General features: G+C 36.5%; 1 protein-coding gene across 19 annotated transcripts in view; it reads left to right on the top strand.

Annotated features, from left to right (window-relative positions):
• LRRD1 (leucine rich repeats and death domain containing 1) overlaps positions 1 to 20,862 on the top strand; it is a 39,691-nt gene extending 18,829 nt beyond the window's left edge. For 18 of the 19 annotated variants that reach the window (XM_008517341.2, XM_070617479.1, XM_070617470.1 and 15 more), the window contains 4 exons: positions 1,576 to 1,774; positions 17,644 to 17,805; positions 19,916 to 20,033; positions 20,612 to 20,862. In XM_008517341.2, coding sequence (XP_008515563.2) covers positions 1,576 to 1,774; positions 17,644 to 17,805; positions 19,916 to 20,033; positions 20,612 to 20,798 — 666 coding nt within the window. In that variant the 3' untranslated portion in view covers positions 20,799 to 20,862. Of the gene's footprint in view, positions 1 to 1,575; positions 1,775 to 17,643; positions 17,806 to 19,915; positions 20,514 to 20,611 lie in introns of all 19 variants that reach the window. The other variant, XR_011539513.1, reaches the window with a different exon arrangement.
• The last annotated feature ends 887 nt before the right edge of the window (positions 20,863 to 21,749 follow it).

The following is a 21,749-nucleotide window of genomic DNA, read 5'->3' as shown; positions in this document are numbered from 1 at the left end:
GTCTTGCCTTAATTGTTCTGTAACTTCTATCCAATCCTATTCATTCTTAACAGGCCATTTGAGTCTCACCTGCTACACGAAGCTTTCCTTTAGTTCTCTGATTTGTACTGATATACAGTCTCTAAACTTCCATATATCATTATTGTGCTCTTTATTTTGGTACTGGATTGCCGATTGCTTAATGCTGTTTCCTGATTATTATGTGTGCATTTTGTTCCTTGAACTAAGTTTTAATTTCCTTGAAGTTAGAGACTATCTCTTATGCTTCTTTTATATCTGGAAGATCACTGAGCACAATATCCAGTATTCACCTTGTTGTTTGGTTATTTCTGAGGAGCCCATATTCACAATTCTTTCGTTCAGGGCTGGCCCAGTGGCACAGCAGTTAGGTTTGCATGTTCTGCTTTGGTTCGCCAGTTCGGATCCCAGGTGCGGACATGGCACCTCTTGGCAAGCCATGCTGTGGTAGGCGTCCCACATATAAACGAGAGGAAGATGGGCACGGATGTTAGCTCAGGGCCAGTCTTCCTCAGCGAAAAAAGGAGGATTGGCAGCAGATGTTAGCTCAGGGCTAATCTTCCTCAAAAAAGATATACATATAAAGTAAGAGCAAAAAAAAATTCTTTTGTTCACTCACAGAACTTCTTTTACTTCAAAAGCCACATGTAATGGCCTTATTTTCTTTGAATATGCATTTCTTCTTCCCTTAGTAGAGTATCTTAATTCCTGTTATTTTGTAATATTTTTTATACAGGAATTTTTATTTGAGGCTACATTGCTAAACTGACTGAGTCTACTCTAAAGGGTTTTACTGAGCATTTACTCAAAATGCATTATGCTTTCAATGTATACTCAAAAAGTACAAACATATATCATATCATTTAAAAATCCAAGGAAGGGGCTGGCCAGCAGTATAGTGGTTAAGTTCACATGCTCCACTTCAGTGGCCTGGGGATCACGGGTTTGGATCGTGGGCACGACCTACACACCACTCATCAAGGCATGCTGTGGAGGCGTCCCACAGACAAAATAGAGGAAGATTGGCACAAATGTTAGCTCAGTGACAATTTTCCTCAAGCAAAAAGAGGAAGATTGGCAACAGATGTTAGCCCAGGGACACACTTCCTTACTAAAAAAAATAAATAAAAATCTAAGGAAAACACACAAAGGACTAATAAAAAGCAACGTTGATAAGAATAGGAATAAAGAGATCAAATGTGGGACAGAATAGTGGGGAAAGACTTCAGGGAGGAGAAGAAACCAAAGCAGGTCAGATTCAGGGAGGGAAGAAAGAAATAAGGTGGCAATAAACACGGAGTGTTGGGAGAGTGAGGAAAATGGGTTAGCAAGTCACAGGATGGAGTTGTAGCATTGATCAGACTGGGGAGGTAGTTGGATGCTGCACAATATGTTGTGGGTTTTAGCAAGGAAGGGAGTCATAAAGAATTCGTGACATAGTGAAAATATCTCCTTTTTAAGACAAAAAAAAAATCCCTCCTTCCATTTGGTTTTAGAAAAAGTTTTAGTCCCATAGAAATATTTATTAAAAATATAATTATTTAATCTTTTTCACAGCTAACAAGACTTCCAGAAGAGCTGTCTAATATGATTCAACTTAAAGGACTTGATATCTCAAATAATGCAGTCAGAGAGATTCCAAGAAATATAGGAGAATTGAGAAGTTTGGTTAGTTTAAATGCGTGCAACAATCAAATAAGTTATCTGCCGCCATCTTTTCTATATTTAAGTGATCTCCAGCAACTAGACTTGAGTGGTGAGTGTCAAGCATAATCAGTAAGCATAATCACTAAATAGAGTATTAGCGTCTCTGTTGCAAATTTTGCTGAAAGGACAGAAAGGCAAACAGTCAGCATAATGTGTTAAGTGCCCATTGGCAGGAAATGGCTAGTGTAGGTACAGAAAGTGAGTGTGGAGCGTAAGGTCCAGCGCCTCCTCTGAAAGAGGTTATAATCCAGCTGGGGAACCTGAACATATTTTCATTTCTTTTCTGCCTTCTCTGCTTATACCTAGTCATTCAGTATTTCTTCGCTTTCTGAACCCGACCTCATTCCTCCCTCTACACACACCTACCTACACAACCTTAGTTAGCATTTTCTTTCTTTTCCCTTCTCTGCTGGCTTCCCTGACCCCACTCCTATGCTCTACAATACTCTAACACCTTACAGTCTTTTACAAAGCAAATCACTACAACAACAACAAAAGAAGTAGATAACTCATTCTAAAGATATCAGAAAAGATTTCCCAAAGCACAACAAACACTACAGTGGTATTTTTCTTAATAATTTTCATTATGAAATATTTCAAATTTACAGGATACAATTAACACCTATTTACCTACTCCCAGATATAAGGAATGTTAACATTTTGTGATATTTACTTGAGATATTTTTGACTGTTAAGAAATAAAATAATAGATGGGCCAGCCCCAGTGGCCTAGTAGTTAAGTTTGGTGTGCTCCACTTTGGCGGCAGAATTTGGATTCTGGACGTGGACCCACACTGCTCTGTTAGTGGGAATGCTGTGCTGGCAGCCCACATACTAAAAAAAATAGAGGAAGACTGGCATGGATGTTAGCTTAGGGTGAATCTTCCTCAGCAAAAAAAAAAAAGAAAAGAAAAAAAGAAAGAAAATAACAGAGCTGAAATTTCTTTTATACTTCTCCCCAAACTAGAAGTAACTACTGTACTGAAATTGGTGTATATCTTTTTTCCATCCATGTTTTCATACATATATACATACACTCACACGTACATACACATACATAACTCTCCATAAAAATGTAGTACTATTTTGAGTTTTTTAATTTTGTTAAATCTTATACTACATGGTATATAATTCACCATTCTGTAATTTGCTTTTTTCATTTGTCATATTTCTAAAATTAATCCATGCTAACTTATACATAGACCTCTTTCATTCACTTTAAATGCTGTATAATATTCACCGTTATAGTTAAACAACAATTAATCCAGTATCCTATTGATAGATAATTAGGTTGTTTCCAATTTGTTTACTACTATAAACGTCCTTATACAAGTTCCTGGTATATATCTGCTTGCTTCTTTAGTACATATAGCTATAAGTAGAATTGCTGGATCAGAAGGTATATAGATCTTCAACATTACCAGATTTGGGCAAATTGATCTCCACAGTGGTTACACCAGCTAACCACAAGAACAGTTGAGTTTATGAAATTATATCTTTCAGCTGGAAGTAGCATTTATAACCAGAGCCCAGCACCTTCTTAAATTTAGAGAATTTCTAGGTTAAAAACAAAGTTCATCTTTCTCGTACAATGGTACCAGTAGTATAATAAAACATGCAGTAATGTGTCAATACTTAGATACCATGCAACTGGCATTTGTCTCCTAAATCCCCAGAACCCCCAGTAAGTTGTCTGTGCAGGCACACATCAGTCATTTCATTAATTTTGCAAAAAGTTGCAATAACTCAGCCCTGCAATTGAATTTTTTGGCCCCACTTTTGTGTTATTGCAATGTTTTACTATATTTTAGGCAGGTTATCTATTTTGTCCAAGTGTTGGACATACTCCACTCACTTACTATTTGTGCATGAAAGAAATGAAGGCTGGGTGCCGGGCCAGTGGCCCAGTGGTTAAGTCCACATGCTTGGTTTCAGTGGCCCGGGGTTTTGCCTTTTCGGATCCTGGGTGCAGACATGGCACCACTCATCAAGCCATGATGAGGTGGCGTCCCACATGCCACAACTAGAAGGACCCACAACTAAAAATACACAACTATGTACCGGGGGGCTTTGGGGAGAAAAAGGAAAAATAAAAACTTTAAAAAAAAAAAAGGAAAAGAAATGAAGGCTGACCAGAGCCTCCTGCTCCACTGGAGAACACAACTACCAATTGGAAGAATTGTTCTCTGGAACATGGCCTTCTAGTACAGAATCCAGACAGAATGGGAAGATCATAGACTTTTCTGCAAGCTTAGCCAGTACTCTGTTAGTCCTCATCAGAATTAGAAAAACATATCAGTCAGGATCCAATCAGGAAACAGAAACCACACCTTAGTTAAAGACGAAATATAATATTCTTAACTACATCACTGAAAGGGTAAAAAGAGAATTTTAAGGTTATCACAAAGGTAACAATTGCAGGAAGCAATAAAATGAAGAACTTGGAATTATTAAAACCTAGAAACTTGGAGGAGAGGCCATGCAGGGGTGAGACTTTAGAGTCTGAGGATGGAGCACCGCTTGGCTGGTGCTGGTTGCTCTGAGCGTGGGGTTGGGGTGCGTTGTGAGATAAAGCTACTTCTGCAAGCGTTGGGAAAACTGCAAACTGCATTCAGCGGTTGCTGCGGGAAGGCACTGCTGCTGGTGGGGTAAAAGAGTGTTGTAGGGCGACACTCAAGGAAAAACAGTCAAGAAGCCCACAGAGGCGGGTTTGGAGCTAAGAGACAATTGCTAAACAATAGGCATGCCCACAGTCACCAGCTTCACTGCCAGATTTGAAGTTAGAAGAGCTAATTCGAGTCTCGTCATTTAATCTGTTTCCTCCATTCATAAAATGAAGCTAACAGAGTTGAATATGCATGTCATAGATTTGGATTGTGGACTGAATGAGACTTTGAAAGCTGGTAGCACACTGTGATAGCATTATTCAAACAAAAGACGTTTATATGGTCTTGTGAGTTAACCCCCTCTGGCACTAACTGTAGTGAATTTAGGAAGATAACTCCTCTAAACCTGTTTTTTTTATCAGCAAGATAAGAAAGCTATAACTTCTGCTTGTTCATAGAGTTGTTGTGGGAATATAATTAGATAAAACGTATGAAAATATTTTGACAAATGTGAAGGATTATACCAGTGAAAGAGATTTAGAGATTAATTCCTTTCTTTCCTCATGGCGTGGGCTTTGGAGTAGGACAGACCTTAGAACTCGCGCTCCATCATTCACTAGGAAGTTTTTTTTTATTAGTGTTAAGCTTCTGTTTCCTAATCTATAAGTGGAAATAATATCTCCTCTTTGGATTGTGAGGATTAAATGGTCAATCAGTAAGCACAGAAACTGAAGTGGTGTAGGTTTTTAACAGCTGTTAGCACCTCTCCTCCATGGAACCAAAATACCAAATGAAAGGAAGGTAGGTTGACACGTAAGCTGCTTGTGGTTGTCCTCCGGTAGCAGGACAGTGCTCTTGCCTCACAGTTCTCTGTACAGATCTGCATTGATAATGCCACTGTGCAGGATTTCATCATCTTTTACCTGTAAGACAACCAGTTATGCTGGTATAGTGGTATCTGCTGTTTACACCTGGCATCTGTTCCGATGGTCAGTGCCTGTGCTAAACCAGTTTTTAAATATGTTCATTATCACCACTGATTACATGGACTAATGTAACAGCCTCTGAAAGCATTCCCACCTATAGCCTTTCTCTCTTCCCCTTGTTATTGCCAGTATTTTAAAACATTTTTTGTTGAAGTATGGTAAACATACCAAAAAAGTACATATTGGGGCCAGCACAGTGGCACAGTTCTTAAGTTCTTGCACTCTGCTTCAGTAGCCCCGGGGTTTGCTGGTTCAGATTCCCAGCATGGACCTATGCACCACTTATCAAGCCACGCTGTGGCAGGCGTCCCACATATAGAGTAGAGGAAGATGAGCACAGATGTTAACTCAGGGCTAATCTTCCTCAAAAAAAAAGTACATATTGCCTCAAACAATTAAAATTAAAAATAGAACTACCAAATTTTCCAGTAATTCTGGGTATTTATCCAAAGGAAACGAAAATAGTAACTATAAAAGATACATGCACCCCCATCGCAGTATTATTTATCTGTGTCCATCCATTGATATTTGGTATATCACCTCCATAGAAATGTGGTATATATAGACAATGAAATATAACTCAGCGATAAAAAAGAAGGAAATCTTGTCATTTTCAACAACATGAATGGACCTTGAGGGCATTATGTCAAGTGAAATAAGTCAGAGAGAGAAAGACAATATCATATCATCTCATTTATATGTGGAATCTAAAAAAAAAACCCTGAACCCATAGACACACAGAACAGATTGGTGGTTGCCAGAGATGAGGGGTGGGGCGCTTGTGAAATAAGTGAAGGGGATCAAAAGATACAAACCTCCACTTATAAAATAAATAAGTGCAGGGCCGGCCCCTTGGCCAAGTGGTTAAGTTTGCGTGCTCCGTTTTGGCAGCCCAGGGTTTCCCTGGTTTGGATCCTGGGCGCAGATGTGGCACCACTCATCAGGCCACGCTGAGGTGGCATCTCACATAGCAGAGCCAGAAGGACCTGCAACTAGAATATACAACTATGTACTGGGGAGCTTTGGGGAGAAGAAGAAGAGAAATAAATAAATAAGTAAATAAAAATAAAATAAAATAAATAAGTCCTGGGGATGTAATGTATAGCATGGTGACTATAGTTAATGACACTTTATTGTGTACTTGAAAGTTGCTAAGAGGATAGATCTTAAAAGTTCTCGTCACAAGAAAAAAAATTTGTAACTATATATGAGGATAGATGTTAAGATTTATTGTAATGATCATTTCACAATGTATACAAATATCAAATGATTACGTTGTACACCTGAAACTAATATACGTTAATTATATCTCAATTTTTTAAAGACTACATATTGTAGGTATACATGTCAATAAATTTTCACACACTCAACAAACCCATATTTCAGCACCTGAATCAAGAAAAAAGACATTCCCAGAAACCCCTTCTTGCTCTCTTCCAGTCACTTCTCTCTTCTCTCAACTAAGGGTAACCACTATCATGATTTCCAAAAGTGTGCCTCAAATGAAATCATAAAGTATACGCTCTTTTGTGTCTGGCTTCTTTCGGCATTGTGTTTGTGAAATTCATTCATACTCTCCTGTGTATTTGTAGACCACTCCGTTTCAATGCTGTGTGTAGTCCATTCTGTGAATGTCCCGTCTTTATTTATTCTGCTGTTGTTGGACATTTGGTAGGAAAGCAATTGTTCCCTTGTGGTCAGATAACAAACTGTGTGTGATTTCAATCCTTTTAAATTTATTGGGACTAGCTTAATGGCTCAGCATATAGGCTGCCTTGAAAAATATACAATATACCCTTTAAAAAACTATTCTGCAAGTGTGGATACAGTGTTTTATGAGTATCATATCAGTCCAGGTGGTTGATAGTCTTGTTGGAATCTTCTGTCGTTACTGAGATATTGTTTTGTTATGTTAATTGCTTAGAGGGAAGTGTTTAAATCTACAACTAAAGTTGTGGAATTTTATATTTTTTGCTTTAATTGTCAAGTTTTTTTCATGTATTTTGAAGGGCTGTTATCAGAAAAACACATATATGATTATTATGACTTTCAATTCTAGTGAATTGATTTTTTTATCATATGAAATGCCCAAATGTTCCTCTTTATCTCCAGTAATAATCTTTATCTTGAAGGGTATTTTATCTAATATTAATATAGACTCTCCAGACTTCTTATGCTTACTGTTTGCATGGTATATCTTTAATCAATTTACTTTCAACATATCTGCTTCTTTATATTTATTTATTTATTTATTTATTTTTTTGAGGAAGATTAGCCCTGAACTAACTACTGCCAATCCTCCTCTTTTTGCTGAGGAAAACTGGCCCTGAGCTAACAGCCATGCCCTTCTTCCTCTACTTTATACGTGGGACGTCTACCACAGCATGGCTTTTGCCAAGCTGTGCCATATCCTCACCCGGGATCCAAACCAGTGAACTCCGGTCCCTGAGAAGCACAATGTGCGAACTTAACTGCTGCGCCACCCAGACCGGGTCCCCTGGTTCTTTATATTTAAAGTACATCCCTCGTAGACAGCACCTATCTGTGTCTTTGTATTTAAAGCGCACCTCTTTTAGACAGCATACAGATGGGCCTTGCTTTTTCATCCTTTATGACAATCTCTGCTTTTTAATTGGAGTGTTTAGTCAGTTAAAATTTAATGTAATTATTGGTATGCTTGAATTTAGATCAGCCACTTAACCCCTTATTTTCTGTTTCTACCCTCTGTTACTCCTTTTCTGTCTTCTTGTTGAATTGATTTTCTTTGGTTGCTTTCAAGATTTTCACTTTATGTTTAGTTTTCAGCAGTTTGACTATGCTGTGCCTAGGTGTGTTTTTTTATTATAATTAAGGTGAAATTCACCACAACAAAGAATTAACAACTTTAATGTGAACAATTTGGTGACATTTAGCAGTTTAACAATGTAACACAATGTACCACTACTTTTGTCTAGTTCCAAACATTTCATCAACCCCAAGGGAAACCCTGTACCCATTAAGCAGTTGCTCTCTGTTCTTCCTTTCCCTGGCAACCGCCAATCTGCATTGCATCTCTAAGGGAACTTGCCTGATTTTACGAATATTCCATGTAAATGGAATCATACAATATATGACTTTTTTGACTGGCTTCTTTCACTTATCAAAACGTTTTCAAGGTTCATCCACATTGTAGCTTGTATCAGTAGTTCATTCCTTTTATGACTGAATAATATACCATTGTATGTATATACTAAATTTGATTACCCATTCATCCTCTGTTGGACATTTGGACTGTTTTAACCTTTTGGGTATTGTGAATATTACTGCGATGAACATGTGTAAACATGTATTTATTTCAATACGTGTTTTCAATTCTTTTGGGTATATTCCTAGAGATGGAATTCCTGTCATATGATAATTCTATGTTTAACTTTTTAAGGAACTATCAAACCGCTTTCCAAAGAGGCAAAATCATTTTACACTTCCACCAGCAATGTACAAGGATTGCAATTTCTCCATCTTCGTCAATATCTGTTTACATTTTTTTGGATTATAGTTATGGTAGTGGATGTGAAGTGGTATCTCATTGTGGTTTTGATTTGCATTTCCCTAATGGCTAATGATATTGAGAATCTTTTTAGCTGCTTCTTGGCCATTTGTGTATCTTTCTTTGGAGGAATACCTATTCAAGTCTTTTGCCAATTTTTAAATTTTTTTTTTTTATTGAATTGAAAGAATTCTTTATATATTCTGAATACTAGACCCTTATTAGATACGCTATTTACAATTATTTACTCCCATTCTATAGGTTGTCTTTTCATTTTCTTGATAATGTCCTTTGACATACAAAAGTTTTAAATTTTGGAGAAGTGCAATTATCTATTTTTCTCTTTTGTGGCTTGTGTTTTTGGTGTGTTGATGCAAATAATCCATAACCAATCTATAAATGAAAATTTGGGTGAGTTTATTCTGAGCCAAAACGTGAAGACCATAGCCCAGGGCCTTCCTTCCCAAAAGAAGGAAGGGCACCAAAGAAGTGGGGTGTACAGAGTGGTTATATACTCTCAAAGAGTATGTTTCACACATGATTGAAATGTCCTGTTTATAGTAGTCACGAGACTGCTCTGTCGGCACAGTGATTGATGGACACAGCAGGTAGTAGGTCTGCTGTCTTGGTGGACACAGCAGGGTGGCAGGTCTGTTGTCTCCAGCTGGGTGATCACAGGTGAGCACAGCAATCAGTTCCCAGCCTAGGGAAAGATGCTTATCCTTAGGGAAATGCCAATGTTGGGGGAAGTTGCACCTTTATCTTAAGGGCATTTGTTCTTGCCATAGGAAATGCTTAAAGTGGATATATAATGCATGTTCAAGGGCCATGTCAGGCCCTTTTGGAAAAACAAAGTCAGGCCGAATTAGGTTTACATCAAATGGCTTCCTCATATACTCCAATATATCCTATTGTTTGCCATTTCTATTTGTCAGTTGTCATATTTAAGGATCCATTACCAAATCCAAGATCATTCAAATTTATGCCTATGTCTTCTTTTAAGAGATTTTGTAGTTTTATCTCATATTTAAATTGGTGACCCATTTTAAGTTAATTTTTATATATGATGTGAGGTAGGGGTCTGCTTTCACTCTTTTCCATGTGAATTTCCAGTTGTTCTAGCATCATTTTTTGAAAAGATTATTATTTTCCCCTTTGAACGGTCTGAGCACCCTTGTTGAAAATTAATTGACCATAGGTATATGGATTTATTTCTGGAATCTCAATTCTATTCCACTGGTCTATGCTGTATATCAAACCTATGCCAGTCTCACCATTTTGATCATTGTAGCTTTGTAGTAATTTTTGAAACAAGAAAATATGAGTCTTCCAACTTTGTTTTTCTTTTTCAATATTGTTTTGGAAGTCTGGGCCCCCTTGCAATTCTATAAGAATTTAAGGATCTGGTTTTCCATTTCTGCAAAAACAGCCATTAGAATTATGATAAAGATTACATTGAATCTCTAAATTGTTTTGGGTAGTATTGCCAGAACAATATTGTTTTCCAATCCATGAACACAAGATGTCTTTCCATTTATTTATGTCTTTTAAATTTTTTTCAGGAGTGATTTATAGTTTTCAGTGTACAAGTCTTGAACTTCCTTGGTTAAGTTTATTCCTATATATTTTTTGATGCTATTGTAAATGGAATTGTTTTCTTAATTTCATTTTCAGATTGTTCATTGATGATATATAGAAACACAAATAATTTTTGTGTGTTGGTCTTGTATCCTACAACTTTGCTGGATTTGATTATTAGCTCTACTGGTTTTTTGTTGATTCTTTGGGGTTTTCTATGTATAGGATTATGTCATCAGTGAATAGAGATAGTTTTACATCTTCTTTTCCACTCTGGATGCCTTTTATTTCTTTTTCTTGTCTAATGGGATGGCCAGAACTACTAGCCTAATTTTGAATAGCAGTGGTAAAAGTGGTCATCTTTGTCTTAGGGGAGTATTAGGGAGAATTTTAGGGGGAAAGCTTTCAGTCTTTCACCTTTGAGTATGATGTTACCTGTGGGTTACTCATAAATGCCCTTTATCATGTTGAGGAAATTCCCTTCTATTTCTAGTTTGTTGAGTTTGTTTTTTTTTAATCATGAAAAGGTGTTGAATTTTGTCACATAGCTTTTCTGCATCAATTGAGATAATCAAAGTTCCCCTCCCCCTTTTTTTCCTCTTAATGTCATATATTATATTAATTGATTTTCTTATACTAAACCACTCTTGCATTCCAACATAAATCCCACCTGGTCATGGTGTATAATCCTCTTAATATTTTGTTGGATTCGTTTTGCTAGTATTTTGCTGAGGATTTGTTCATAGAGGATATTGGTCTGTAATTTTCTCTTGTAGTGTTTTTTTCTGGCTTTGGTATCAGGATAATGCTGGCCTCATAAAATGAGTTAAGAAGTGTTCCATCCTCTTCAATTTTTTGGAAAAGTTTGAGAAAGATTGGTATTAGTTCTTCTTTAAATGTTTAGTAGATATCACCAGTGAAGCCATCAGGTCCAGGGCTTTTCTTTGTGGGAGATATTTGATCACTGATTCAATCTCCTTACTAGTTATAGGTCTATTCAGGTTTTCTGTTTCTCTGTGATTTAGTTTGGTAGGTTTTGTGTTTCTAGAAATTTGTCTGTTTCATCTAAGCTATCCACTATATGGGCATATTATCTTTTTATTTCTGTAGAATCAGTGGTAATGTTCCCATTTTCATTTTTGATTTTAGCAATTTGAGTCTTGTCTCTTTTTTTCATAGTCCATTTAGCTAGAGTCATATCAGTTTTGTTGATCTTTTCAAAGAACCAACTTTTGGTTTTGTTATTCTATTGTTTTTCTATTCTCAATTTCATTTATATCTGCCCTATTCTTTATTATTTCCTCCTTCTGATAGCTTTAGCTTTAGTTTTCTTATCTTTTTCTAGTTCATTTATGCGTAAAGTTATTGATTTATTTCTTCTTTTTTAGTGTTGGTATTTCCGGCTATAAATTTCTTTCTAAGCACTGCTTTTGCTGCATCCATAATTGTGGTATATTGTGTTTTCCTTTTCATTCATCTCTTCACATTTTCTAATTTCCCTTTTAATTCTAAATTTGACATACTGGTTGTTTAGAAGTGTGTTGTTTAAATTTGTAAAATTTCCAGTTTTCCTTCAGTTATTTTTGCTAGTTTTATTCCATTGTGGTCAGAGAAGACATATTGTATGATTTCAATCAATTTTACTATATTGAGACTTGTTTTGTGTCCTGATATATGGTCTATCCTGGAGAATGTTCCATGTGCACTTGAGAAGGATGCGTATTCTGCTATTGTTGGTTGAAATGTTCTATGTATGACTGTTAGGTCTAGTTGCTTTACAGTGTTGTTCAAATCCTCTATTTCCTTACTGACCTTTTGTCTGAATGTTCCATCCATTATTGAAAGTGAGGTATTGAAGTTCCCAACTATTATTGTAGAACTGCCTATTACTCCTTTTAGTTCTGTCAATATTTGCCTCATATGGTTTGGGGCTCTGTTGTTTGTTGTGTACGTTTATAATTGTTATATCTTCTTAATGTATGGATCCTTTTATCAATATATACTGTCCTCCTTGTTCTTTGTAACAGTTTTTGACTTAAAGACTATGTTGTCTGATATTAGTATAACCAACCCAGCTCCCTTTTGGTTAGTATTTGCATGGATATCTTTTTCCATCCTCCAATTCCTAGAGCCATTAAAGAAAAGAAAATACTACTTTCCCAGTCTTTCCAGCTCAGCTCTAAGCTGGGGCATTTCAATACTGAGCCAGGCCACCTACAGCTCTGCCTTAGTCTTCCTCTGCTGCTTGTGTGGAGCCCAGAGATCCACCACAGGTGCAAGCCTAGGATTCTCTCAGTTCTCTTCTGAGCATGCATCTAATCCTGGGCATGCCTGCTGTATACCATTTTCCCCAGAATACACCCTGGCTCTTCTCAGCTCTTATTCTCCCAAGAAACTTACTCCTCAACTGCCTCCTTCCTGGGCTTTTGGATCTGTTTGCTGCTTGCTCTGTCTGCTGTCCCTTGCTCCAACTGGGTATGAACAGTCTATGTCTTTAAATGTTATAACAACTGCCACTGGGAAAGCAGCTTCAGCCTGAGTGGGGGGAACAAAACAAAGGTCAGCATCTGTGTCAGTCCCTCAGGAAAACACCAGAGAGGTCAAAATGCAAAACCACAGTATTTTAAGGACAAGCTTCATATTAGCTCTCTGGCACCAGCAAGTTGTACCAGAAATGTGGGCTGCCATGCCAGGAAATGGAGGATGGAAAAGAGATGAGTGGAAAAGCCACCATGCTCTCTTACCAAATTTCTGCTGCCTTTTTCTTCCAGTGAGCAGTATTCTGGTTATTGTAAGATTTGGATTGAATTCCAAAATTCTGAAAAAGCTGATTCTATCAGTCTTTTCTAGCTTATGATTGTTTCAGTGGAGGGGCTGATTCTTCGAAAGCCCTACTGTGAATTTTCTGTGACATCCATCCTATGTGTGGTTTTTTGTGTATTTATACTGCTTGGATTTCACTGAGCTTCTTGTCTGTGTATTCATGTATTTTACCAATTTGGGAGATTTTTCAACCATTACTTCTTCAAATATGTTTTTCTGCCTTGTATTCTCTCTCTTCTCGGGAGACTTCAATTACCTTTTCATATTGTCCTACAAATCTGTAAAGGGGTGTGTGTGTGTGTGTGTGTGTATAAAGCTTTAGGGATCTTGTATTGATCTGTCTTCAAGTTCACTGACTTGTCTATCACCTCTATTCTGCTGTTAAGTTCATACAATTAATTTTTTATTTCAGTTATTGTATTTTTCAGTTCTAGAATTCCCATTTATTTCTTTTTTTATAGTTTATATTTCTCCCCAAGATTTCCTATTTTTTCATCCATTATGAGCATATCTTTCTTCATGTTCTTGAGCATAGTTATATTAGCTGCCTTAAAATTCTAGTATGTTACCTACAACATTTGAGTAATTTTTCTCTTGGCAGTGAGCAACATTTTGTTTTTTTTCTGTTTTGAATCCTGGATGTTTTGAATCTTTTATAATCTATTCTATTTCCCTCCAAAGAATGTTGATATTTGTTGTTGCTTCATCAGGCACTTAAATTGGCTAGACTAAAAATACAAACTCTTTTCTTGCGGTTGGCACCTCCTTATAGCTCAGTTCAGTACTTTTAGCCATTAGCTGTTATATTAGTTACCTATCGTGTGATTAATTTCCACAAAATTTAGCTTCTTAAATAAACAAACATTTATTTCACACAGTTTCTGAGGGTCGGGAACCCAGGAGGGGTTTAGCTGATTTGTTCTATCTCAGAGTCTTGTATGAGCTGGAAGCCAACCTGTCAGCTGGGGCTGCAGTTAGGTTTGACTGCATCTGGAGGATTTACTTCAAAGCTTACTTATATGGCTGTTAGCAGCAGGCTATTGCCATATGAGCCTGTTCATGACATGGCAACTTGTTTTCCCCAGAGCTAGTGATGCCAGAGAGTGAGAGAGAGAATATGGCCAAGACAGAGGCAGCAGTGTCTTTAAACTTAATCTTGTGATAATGAGGGAAGCTATATCTAGGGGCTGTGGGTATACGTGGAATCTTTGTACCTTCCACTAATTTTGCTGTGAACCTAAAAAACTTAAAAAAATCCAAAGCTACTAAAACAAAACACATCTTAGAAGTGACATACCATCACTTCTCCTTTATTCTATTGATTATACAGACCAATCCTGGTATAATGTGGGAGAGGACTACACAAGGTGGTGAGTAACAGGAGGTGGGCATCATTGGGGACTGATAGATAGAGGAAATCTATTAAAGGAACTGAATTTGTAGTTAATAGCTTCCACACAAAGGAAACTGCAGGCCCAGATGACTTTATTGGTGAATAATATCGAGTATTTAAAGAAGAAACAATGCCAATTTAAAAAGTCCTTTTTCATAAGACTGAGGATAAAACACTTCTGGACTCATTCTATGAGGTCAGCATTACCTTGATAGTCTAATGAGACATAGACATTACTAGAAAAGACACAAATCAATATCCTGCATGAACATTGATGCAAAATTCCTTAACAAAATTGAACCAAATCAAATCCAGCAATATAAAAAATGATAGTATATCATGACCAACTGGGATTTATCCTGGAAATGCAAGTTTGGGTTAACATTAAAAAACTAATCAATGTAATTCACCATATGAATAGATGGGAAAAAAACCCATATGAACATCTTACTAGATGTATAAAAAGCAAAAAGCCTGTGACAAAGTACAGTGTCCATTCATAATTTTTAAAAGAAAACAACAATAACAAAAAGAAACCTGTCAGCAAACAAGGAATAGAGGGAACTTTCTCAACCTGATAAAAGGCATCTGCAAAACCCTACAGCTAATATCACGCTCAATGGTAAAGGATTAAAGTCTTTCCCACTGTGATCAGGAATAAAGCAAGGCTGTCCTTTCTCACTCTTTCTCTTCAAGATTGTACTGGAAGTCCTAAGTAGTACAACAAGGAAAGAAAAAGAAATTAAAAGTATTCAGATTGGAAAAGAAGAAGAAAAAAATTGTCTCTGATCACAGAGACAGATCGTCTAGGTAGAAAATCCCAGAGAACCTACTGGAACTAATAAGTGAGTTTAGCAAGGTTGCCATTTATGTGGTTAATATTGTATTTCTAGTAATTGTGTACTAGTAATGAATGATTGAGAATTGAATATTTTTAAAAGTAACACTTAAAATAACACCAAAACCCAAAACAGGTATAAATCTAGCAAAGTATATGTAAGCTCTATATGCTGAAAATTACAAACATGGATAAAATGACGCAAATAAGACCTAAATAAGTGGAGAGATATATTGTGTTCATAAACTGGAAGACTCAATATTGTTAATATACCAGTTCTCCCCAACTTATCTCTAAATTCAACTCAATTCAAATTTCAACTCAAGGTTCCTTTATTTATGGCTATAAATAATATAACATAAATATATAAATAAATAAAGGCAATATATATATATAAATATATAAAGGCAAACTTCAGGTCAGTTCCTCTCTAAATGATTACAAATTCTTACTTTGTCAGTTATCATGGTTTTACTTTTTATGTCAGGTTTTTAGTGGATTAAAGTGGTTTTGAAAAAATTATGTTTAGGGAAGTGGAGCTTAATCCCCACTCCTTGGGGGTAGACTAGACTTAGTAACTCAGTTCCAAAGAATAGAAAGTATGGAAAGGAAAAAATCAAAGCATTATACTGGAGAAACCTGGCAGATACTATTTTAGCCAAGGGATCAAGTTTAACATCACTAGTGATGTGGGTGTCGGTTACCCCTGATGTGAGGTGATAAGAACACTTCACCTCTGTGGTTTTCTTCCCAAAACCCCATAACCCTTGTCTAATCATGAAAAACGATATCAGATAAACTCAAATCAAGGAATATTCTACAAAATACTTAACCAGTACTACTCAAAACCATCAAGATCTTGGAGAGGATGTGGAGAGAAGGGAACCCTCATACACTGCTGGTGGGAGTGCAAACTGGTGCAGCCACTGTAGAAAACAGTGTGGAGTTTCCTCAGAAAATTAAGAATAGATCTACCATATAATCCGGATATTCCACTGCTGGGTATTTATCCAAAGAACTTGAAGACACAAATGCATAAAGATACAAGCATCCCTGTGTTCATCACAGCATTATTCACAATAGCCAAGACTTGGAAGCAACCTAGATGCCCATCAAGGGACCAATGGATAAAGAACATGTGGTATATAGACACAATGGAATACTACTCAGCCATAAGAAATGATGAAATCTGGCCATTTGTGACAACATGGATGGCCCTTGAGGGTATTATGCTAAGTGAAATAAGTCAGAGAGAGAAAGTCACATGCTATATGATCTCACTCATAAGTAGAAGATAAAAACAACAAACAAACACGTAGCAACAGGGATTGGATTAGTGGTTACCAGAGGGGAAGGGGGGAGGGAGGAAGTGGAAAGGGGTGATTAGGCACAGTTTGTGGTGATGGATTGCAATTAGTCTTTGGGTGGTGAACATGATGTAATCTACACAGAATTCAAAATATATTACAATGTACACCTGAAAGTTATACAGTGTTATAAACCAATGTTACTACAATTAAAAAATTCATTCATTAAAAAAAGTCAAGATCATGAAAAACAAGGAAAGACTAAGAAACTGTCATAGACCAGGGGAGACTAAGAAGACATAACTGGATGCAGTATGCTATCCTGGAATGAACTCTGGAACAGAGAAAGGACACATCGAAAAACTAACGAAATCCAAAAATGTCCAAAGCTTATTTAATAGTAATGTACCGATGTTAGTTTCTCAGATTTGACAAATGTAATATGATAACCTGAGAGATAACATTAGGGGAAACTAAAACTGGATGAGGAGTATACAGGGACTCTCTACAGTTTCTGCAACTTTTCTGTAAATCTGAGATTATTCCAAATAAAAAGTTTATTTTAAAAATTGCCATCACACCTACTCTGTAAAAGTCCTTTCCTGTATTACAAGAGGAAGGCCTCCTATCTCATTTGCCATCCTCTATGAGAGAAAGGAACTGCCACTCTGTTTCTGTACTTCTTCCTTTTCACTCCTAGCAAGTGGACAACAGTGAAAACTTATGATTTGCCTGCACTGTGAGGATCCTCTAGTACTTTGCCAGTGAGACACAGTAGATGCCCCGTACATAGTTGTCATTTGTCTCCATCGTTTTCTTTTACAGAAAGGTATAATTCAATTATACTTTTTTTTCTACTAGGAAATAATCTGACAGCTCTGCCTACTGGTATCTACAACCTTTTTTCACTAAAGGAGATAAATTTTGATGGTAACCCTTTGCTGAGACCTCCAATGGAAATCTGTAAAGGAAGACAATTGTATACTATTGCACGCTATCTACAGAGAGCAGATGAAAGAGATGGTAGGTGATGAGTGACTGATTGACTAGCTAGTGATTTACAACTACATGACAGACTATCACCTGTACATTAAATGATAGTTTGCTTTAATTAGAGGCTTTCAATCTGGCAGAGACATTAAAATATTTATCATCTTCCCTTTTCTGAAGGTTAGGAGTTTATTTCGTTGATTCAGATTATTTAATCTGTGTCCATACAAATTGAACCTTTGAAAACAGGCAAATCCAACTGGAGGGATGAATTGCTGCATACCTATTGTCCTCAATGCCCTTCATTAGGCTTTTCATCATGGTTATGGCCAGACTCAGAGAATCCACACACAGATGTTTTCATCAGTTTTGATCTGTATCACCATATGTAGTTGTTCCAGAAGTCATATCTGGCTTTGAAGGAAGCCATGGATCCTTTCCATTGATGCCAGTCGGTTTTTGGCTCACTCTGATCACCTGTCTGCATCCTTGGACAGTCTTCATTCCTTCTGTCCTTAAGCACTCCGTTGGTTGTCCCGGATTATTTCAGAGAGCAGGTCCATTTTCTCTAAATGTCCTTCCACTGGACCGGATGGAAACTGGTTTCTCCAAGCCTGTGGGAGGGAAGTTTCACTACCCAATTTTTTCCCCGGGACTGGGTTCTCAATAAGCTTTTTCCTGGGATTCCGATTTTGCCATTTGTTGTCAATCCTCAGAGTGGATCCAGATTTTGGTCCTCCAGTTTAATGCAGTATTTAAGAAGTATTAAATCAATTTAATAAGTATTTATCCAAATTTGGGGAAAAGGAATGCACAAATATGTCCCCTAAAATCTTTCTGTCATGTACCCTGTCCATGTAATAGAACTTACATCATTATAATCTCATAATCTAGGGAGATGGTCACTAATACAGCCCTCTGTAATCCATAATATTATACATCCATATGTGTGGCTACCATTCAGAATCTTTTGCAAGACTCGGGTCTCTTTGATGGAAGGAACCTGAGAGATAAAATTAAAAGTCACAGTAGCTGTTTTCTCTAACTTGCTGTGCAAGTTGGTTCTGCTAATTATTATCATAAAAAAGAGATACTTTGTGATAATTTTACTTCTATAAAATGAAGTTTTTAGGGGTTTCCAAGGATCCAGAAAGTATTCCTATTAGGTAACAGTACTTTAGAGAAGGGCTGTAAAGTTACATGATTGAACCTCCTTGCTAAAATTCAAGTTCCTCAGGAAGGAGGATTCATGTGGTTCTAGCCTCTATGGGGAAAGTATAATGAGCAATGGCAACAGATCAAAGTCAGCAAAAACAAGAGAACCCTAGCCATTTATCTCTTTGTGCAAAAGGGGTCTTCATACTGCAGGCTTGGCAACCAGAGAGAATAAAGAGGAAGTCATCATGGAAGATATATTTATTCTGCAATTAATGAAGAACATGGGGTCACTTTCTTAAAATTTTACTTAGGAGGTTGGATTTTTAGTTATGTCATCAGCATACAATCTAGCCTGAGGGATTAATGGTATGAATAAGGTAAAAAAAAAAAAAAAAAAAAGAGAGAGAGAGAAAGCATAGAACACATTTTAGATGATTACAAAGGGGTGGGAGATCGCTAGTTCTTGGAAATTCCCAAAGTACCCTGGTCAACAAAAAAATGGATCTAGTTCAAATTAGCTAGAAGCTTTTATTTTAAACTAAAAACTTTCTACTTATATCTAAGCCAACAATCATTAAAGAGATTTGAACATAAAATATGCATATATTCACCATATTTATTGTAGATATGAACTTGGTTTCTCAAGTTAAGGAAGCATATTGAAAAGCCAGAATTGACGGAAGGAGTTAAATTTGTTTCAAATCCTGAAAGAATTAAAGAAAGGGCTTAAAAATCACTTCAAAGTTGCTTATATAATGTCCTTAAATAGCCATTTTATGTTTTAGGGTTATTCAGATTTTAGAAGAACAGAACAAATGGCTCAAATTTCAGTTTGTATATTAGGTCTGCATTTTACTTTTCAATTTTACTTGACATATACATTTGATAGGAGCACAGAAGTAAGAAACCTAGATATAATATTAACTCAAAATAGAGAATGTTTTCAAAAGAGATGGCCTAAATTTTCACTTATGTTCAAATGTAGAGAAAATCTTAGAGAAGATCTTCAAGATAGTTGCCAAGAACATCACTGAAACAAATTTTGAATTTTTGTGTCAAAAATTAAATCTGGCAATCTCAGAAACTGATATGTCTACAAAGAGGTATGTATGAATGACAATATATGGTATAAGCTTGTTCTCATGTTCTGATTTATATCATATTGATATGTCGTTTGGAAACATTCACATTAACATAAACTCTAATTTGTTTTGAGGACAGACTGGTTGGCTTTAAATCCCAATTAGTTTTGTGACCTTGGATAAGTCCCTTAACTTTTTTGTGCCTCAGTTTCTTCACAGGTAAAATGGATATACTTACCTACGAGAGTTGTCATGAGATCAAGTTCTAAAGCATGCAGTACTATAGCCGTAATGTACTGGTTCATAGTAAATACTCTGCAATTGTTGTTTTGAGGTCTTGAGTAAATCTCTCTTAGAATTGAATAGTAAATGAATTGTTGATTTTCTACAAGGAAACAAGGGATGGCATGGTGCTAACATTCACTTTCTATGTGCCAAGCTCTGTGCTAAATTTTCACATGGATGATCTTCACAGATTAATTTAATCCTCACTTCAATCTGGTAAATAGGTTTGAAAACATTGATATACAATATTTAAGTAGTTTAAAACAATGTTCTTAACTGGTAACTAAAATTATTATTATTTTTCAATTTTTCAGCACTGTTTCATTAAGTGAGAGAGTCCACCAAGCACTCGATAGGTGGAAAATGGAAAGTAACGACTTGTCACTAACGACTGCTGCTTTAAGAGATCAACTAACTCGGGCGCTAACGATAATAGGAGCATATGAGATTATAGACAAAATAACAGCTTTAAAACTTTTTACATGTGCAATTAAATTTTGAACAGTGTATCCATAATAAAAACTGAAAACTTATGGTGCACTTACATAATTGAAACTGAAGATAAGAGAATTGCATGTCATGTCTCTTTTCATGTGTTCCTAAGAGTTGGTGACAATTCATGGCTACTACTCTATTGTTATCATAGTAAAATATTACAGACACTGTTTTGTGTATTTGTTCTCTTGCCTTGGAATTATGATAACGAATTTTAAAAAGAAATAATTCCATTAAAAAATTCTTTTTTATATAATGCTTTTATATAGCCCATATTTATGGGTAATAAGGTCATTAGTAACTTTCATTGGAGTTAGACAGCAGAGCAGTTTCTCTTTAGATGCTGGGTACTGTTTCTGCATTAGGAGTAGGACAGCTCTGTTAAACATAAACCAGGGCTGGGGTTAATAATCCTCTAGGTGAGTGTCCAGACAGGACAAGTGGACTGGCCATCTATTGTCTTGCCTGTCATTTATGCCTCTTCCCTTCTTCTACTATCAGAAACCACCTTTCATATGGGGAACCTATTTCATGTATTTCAGATGGAGTTGGCATCATATACAACCCTTCCCTGCAGCCACTAACACCAAGGTCTTCTACCCATCTAACAACAGTGATTGATTCAGGGAAAGCCATTTGACTCAAGCCAGGCTATTAAGAGTTTCTCTTGGACCTTTCTGCACAGCTGTCAGGGAAGATGCACTCTTTCTATTGGTAGGTTATGAGTCTTGGAGTCTTGGTCCATCATGCACAGCTTATGATAGTCTGTTTGAAAGCTGGATGGACAGAGATGGAATCCAGCTGTATTAGTCAGGATTCTCCAGAGGAACAGAACCAACAGGGTATATACAGATATATACGTAAGAGGAAATGTATTATAGTTACTGGCTCACATGGTTAAGGAGGCTGAGAAGTCCCATAATCTACCGTCTGCGAGCCAGAGAACCAGGAAAGCTG

The sequence above is a fragment of the Equus przewalskii genome, chromosome 4 (assembly GCF_037783145.1).
Source record: "Equus przewalskii isolate Varuska chromosome 4, EquPr2, whole genome shotgun sequence".
Lineage (NCBI taxonomy): Eukaryota > Metazoa > Chordata > Mammalia > Perissodactyla > Equidae > Equus > Equus przewalskii.
Note: the sequence above shows the minus strand (reverse complement) of the source record. Positions and strands in the feature narration are given on the sequence as shown.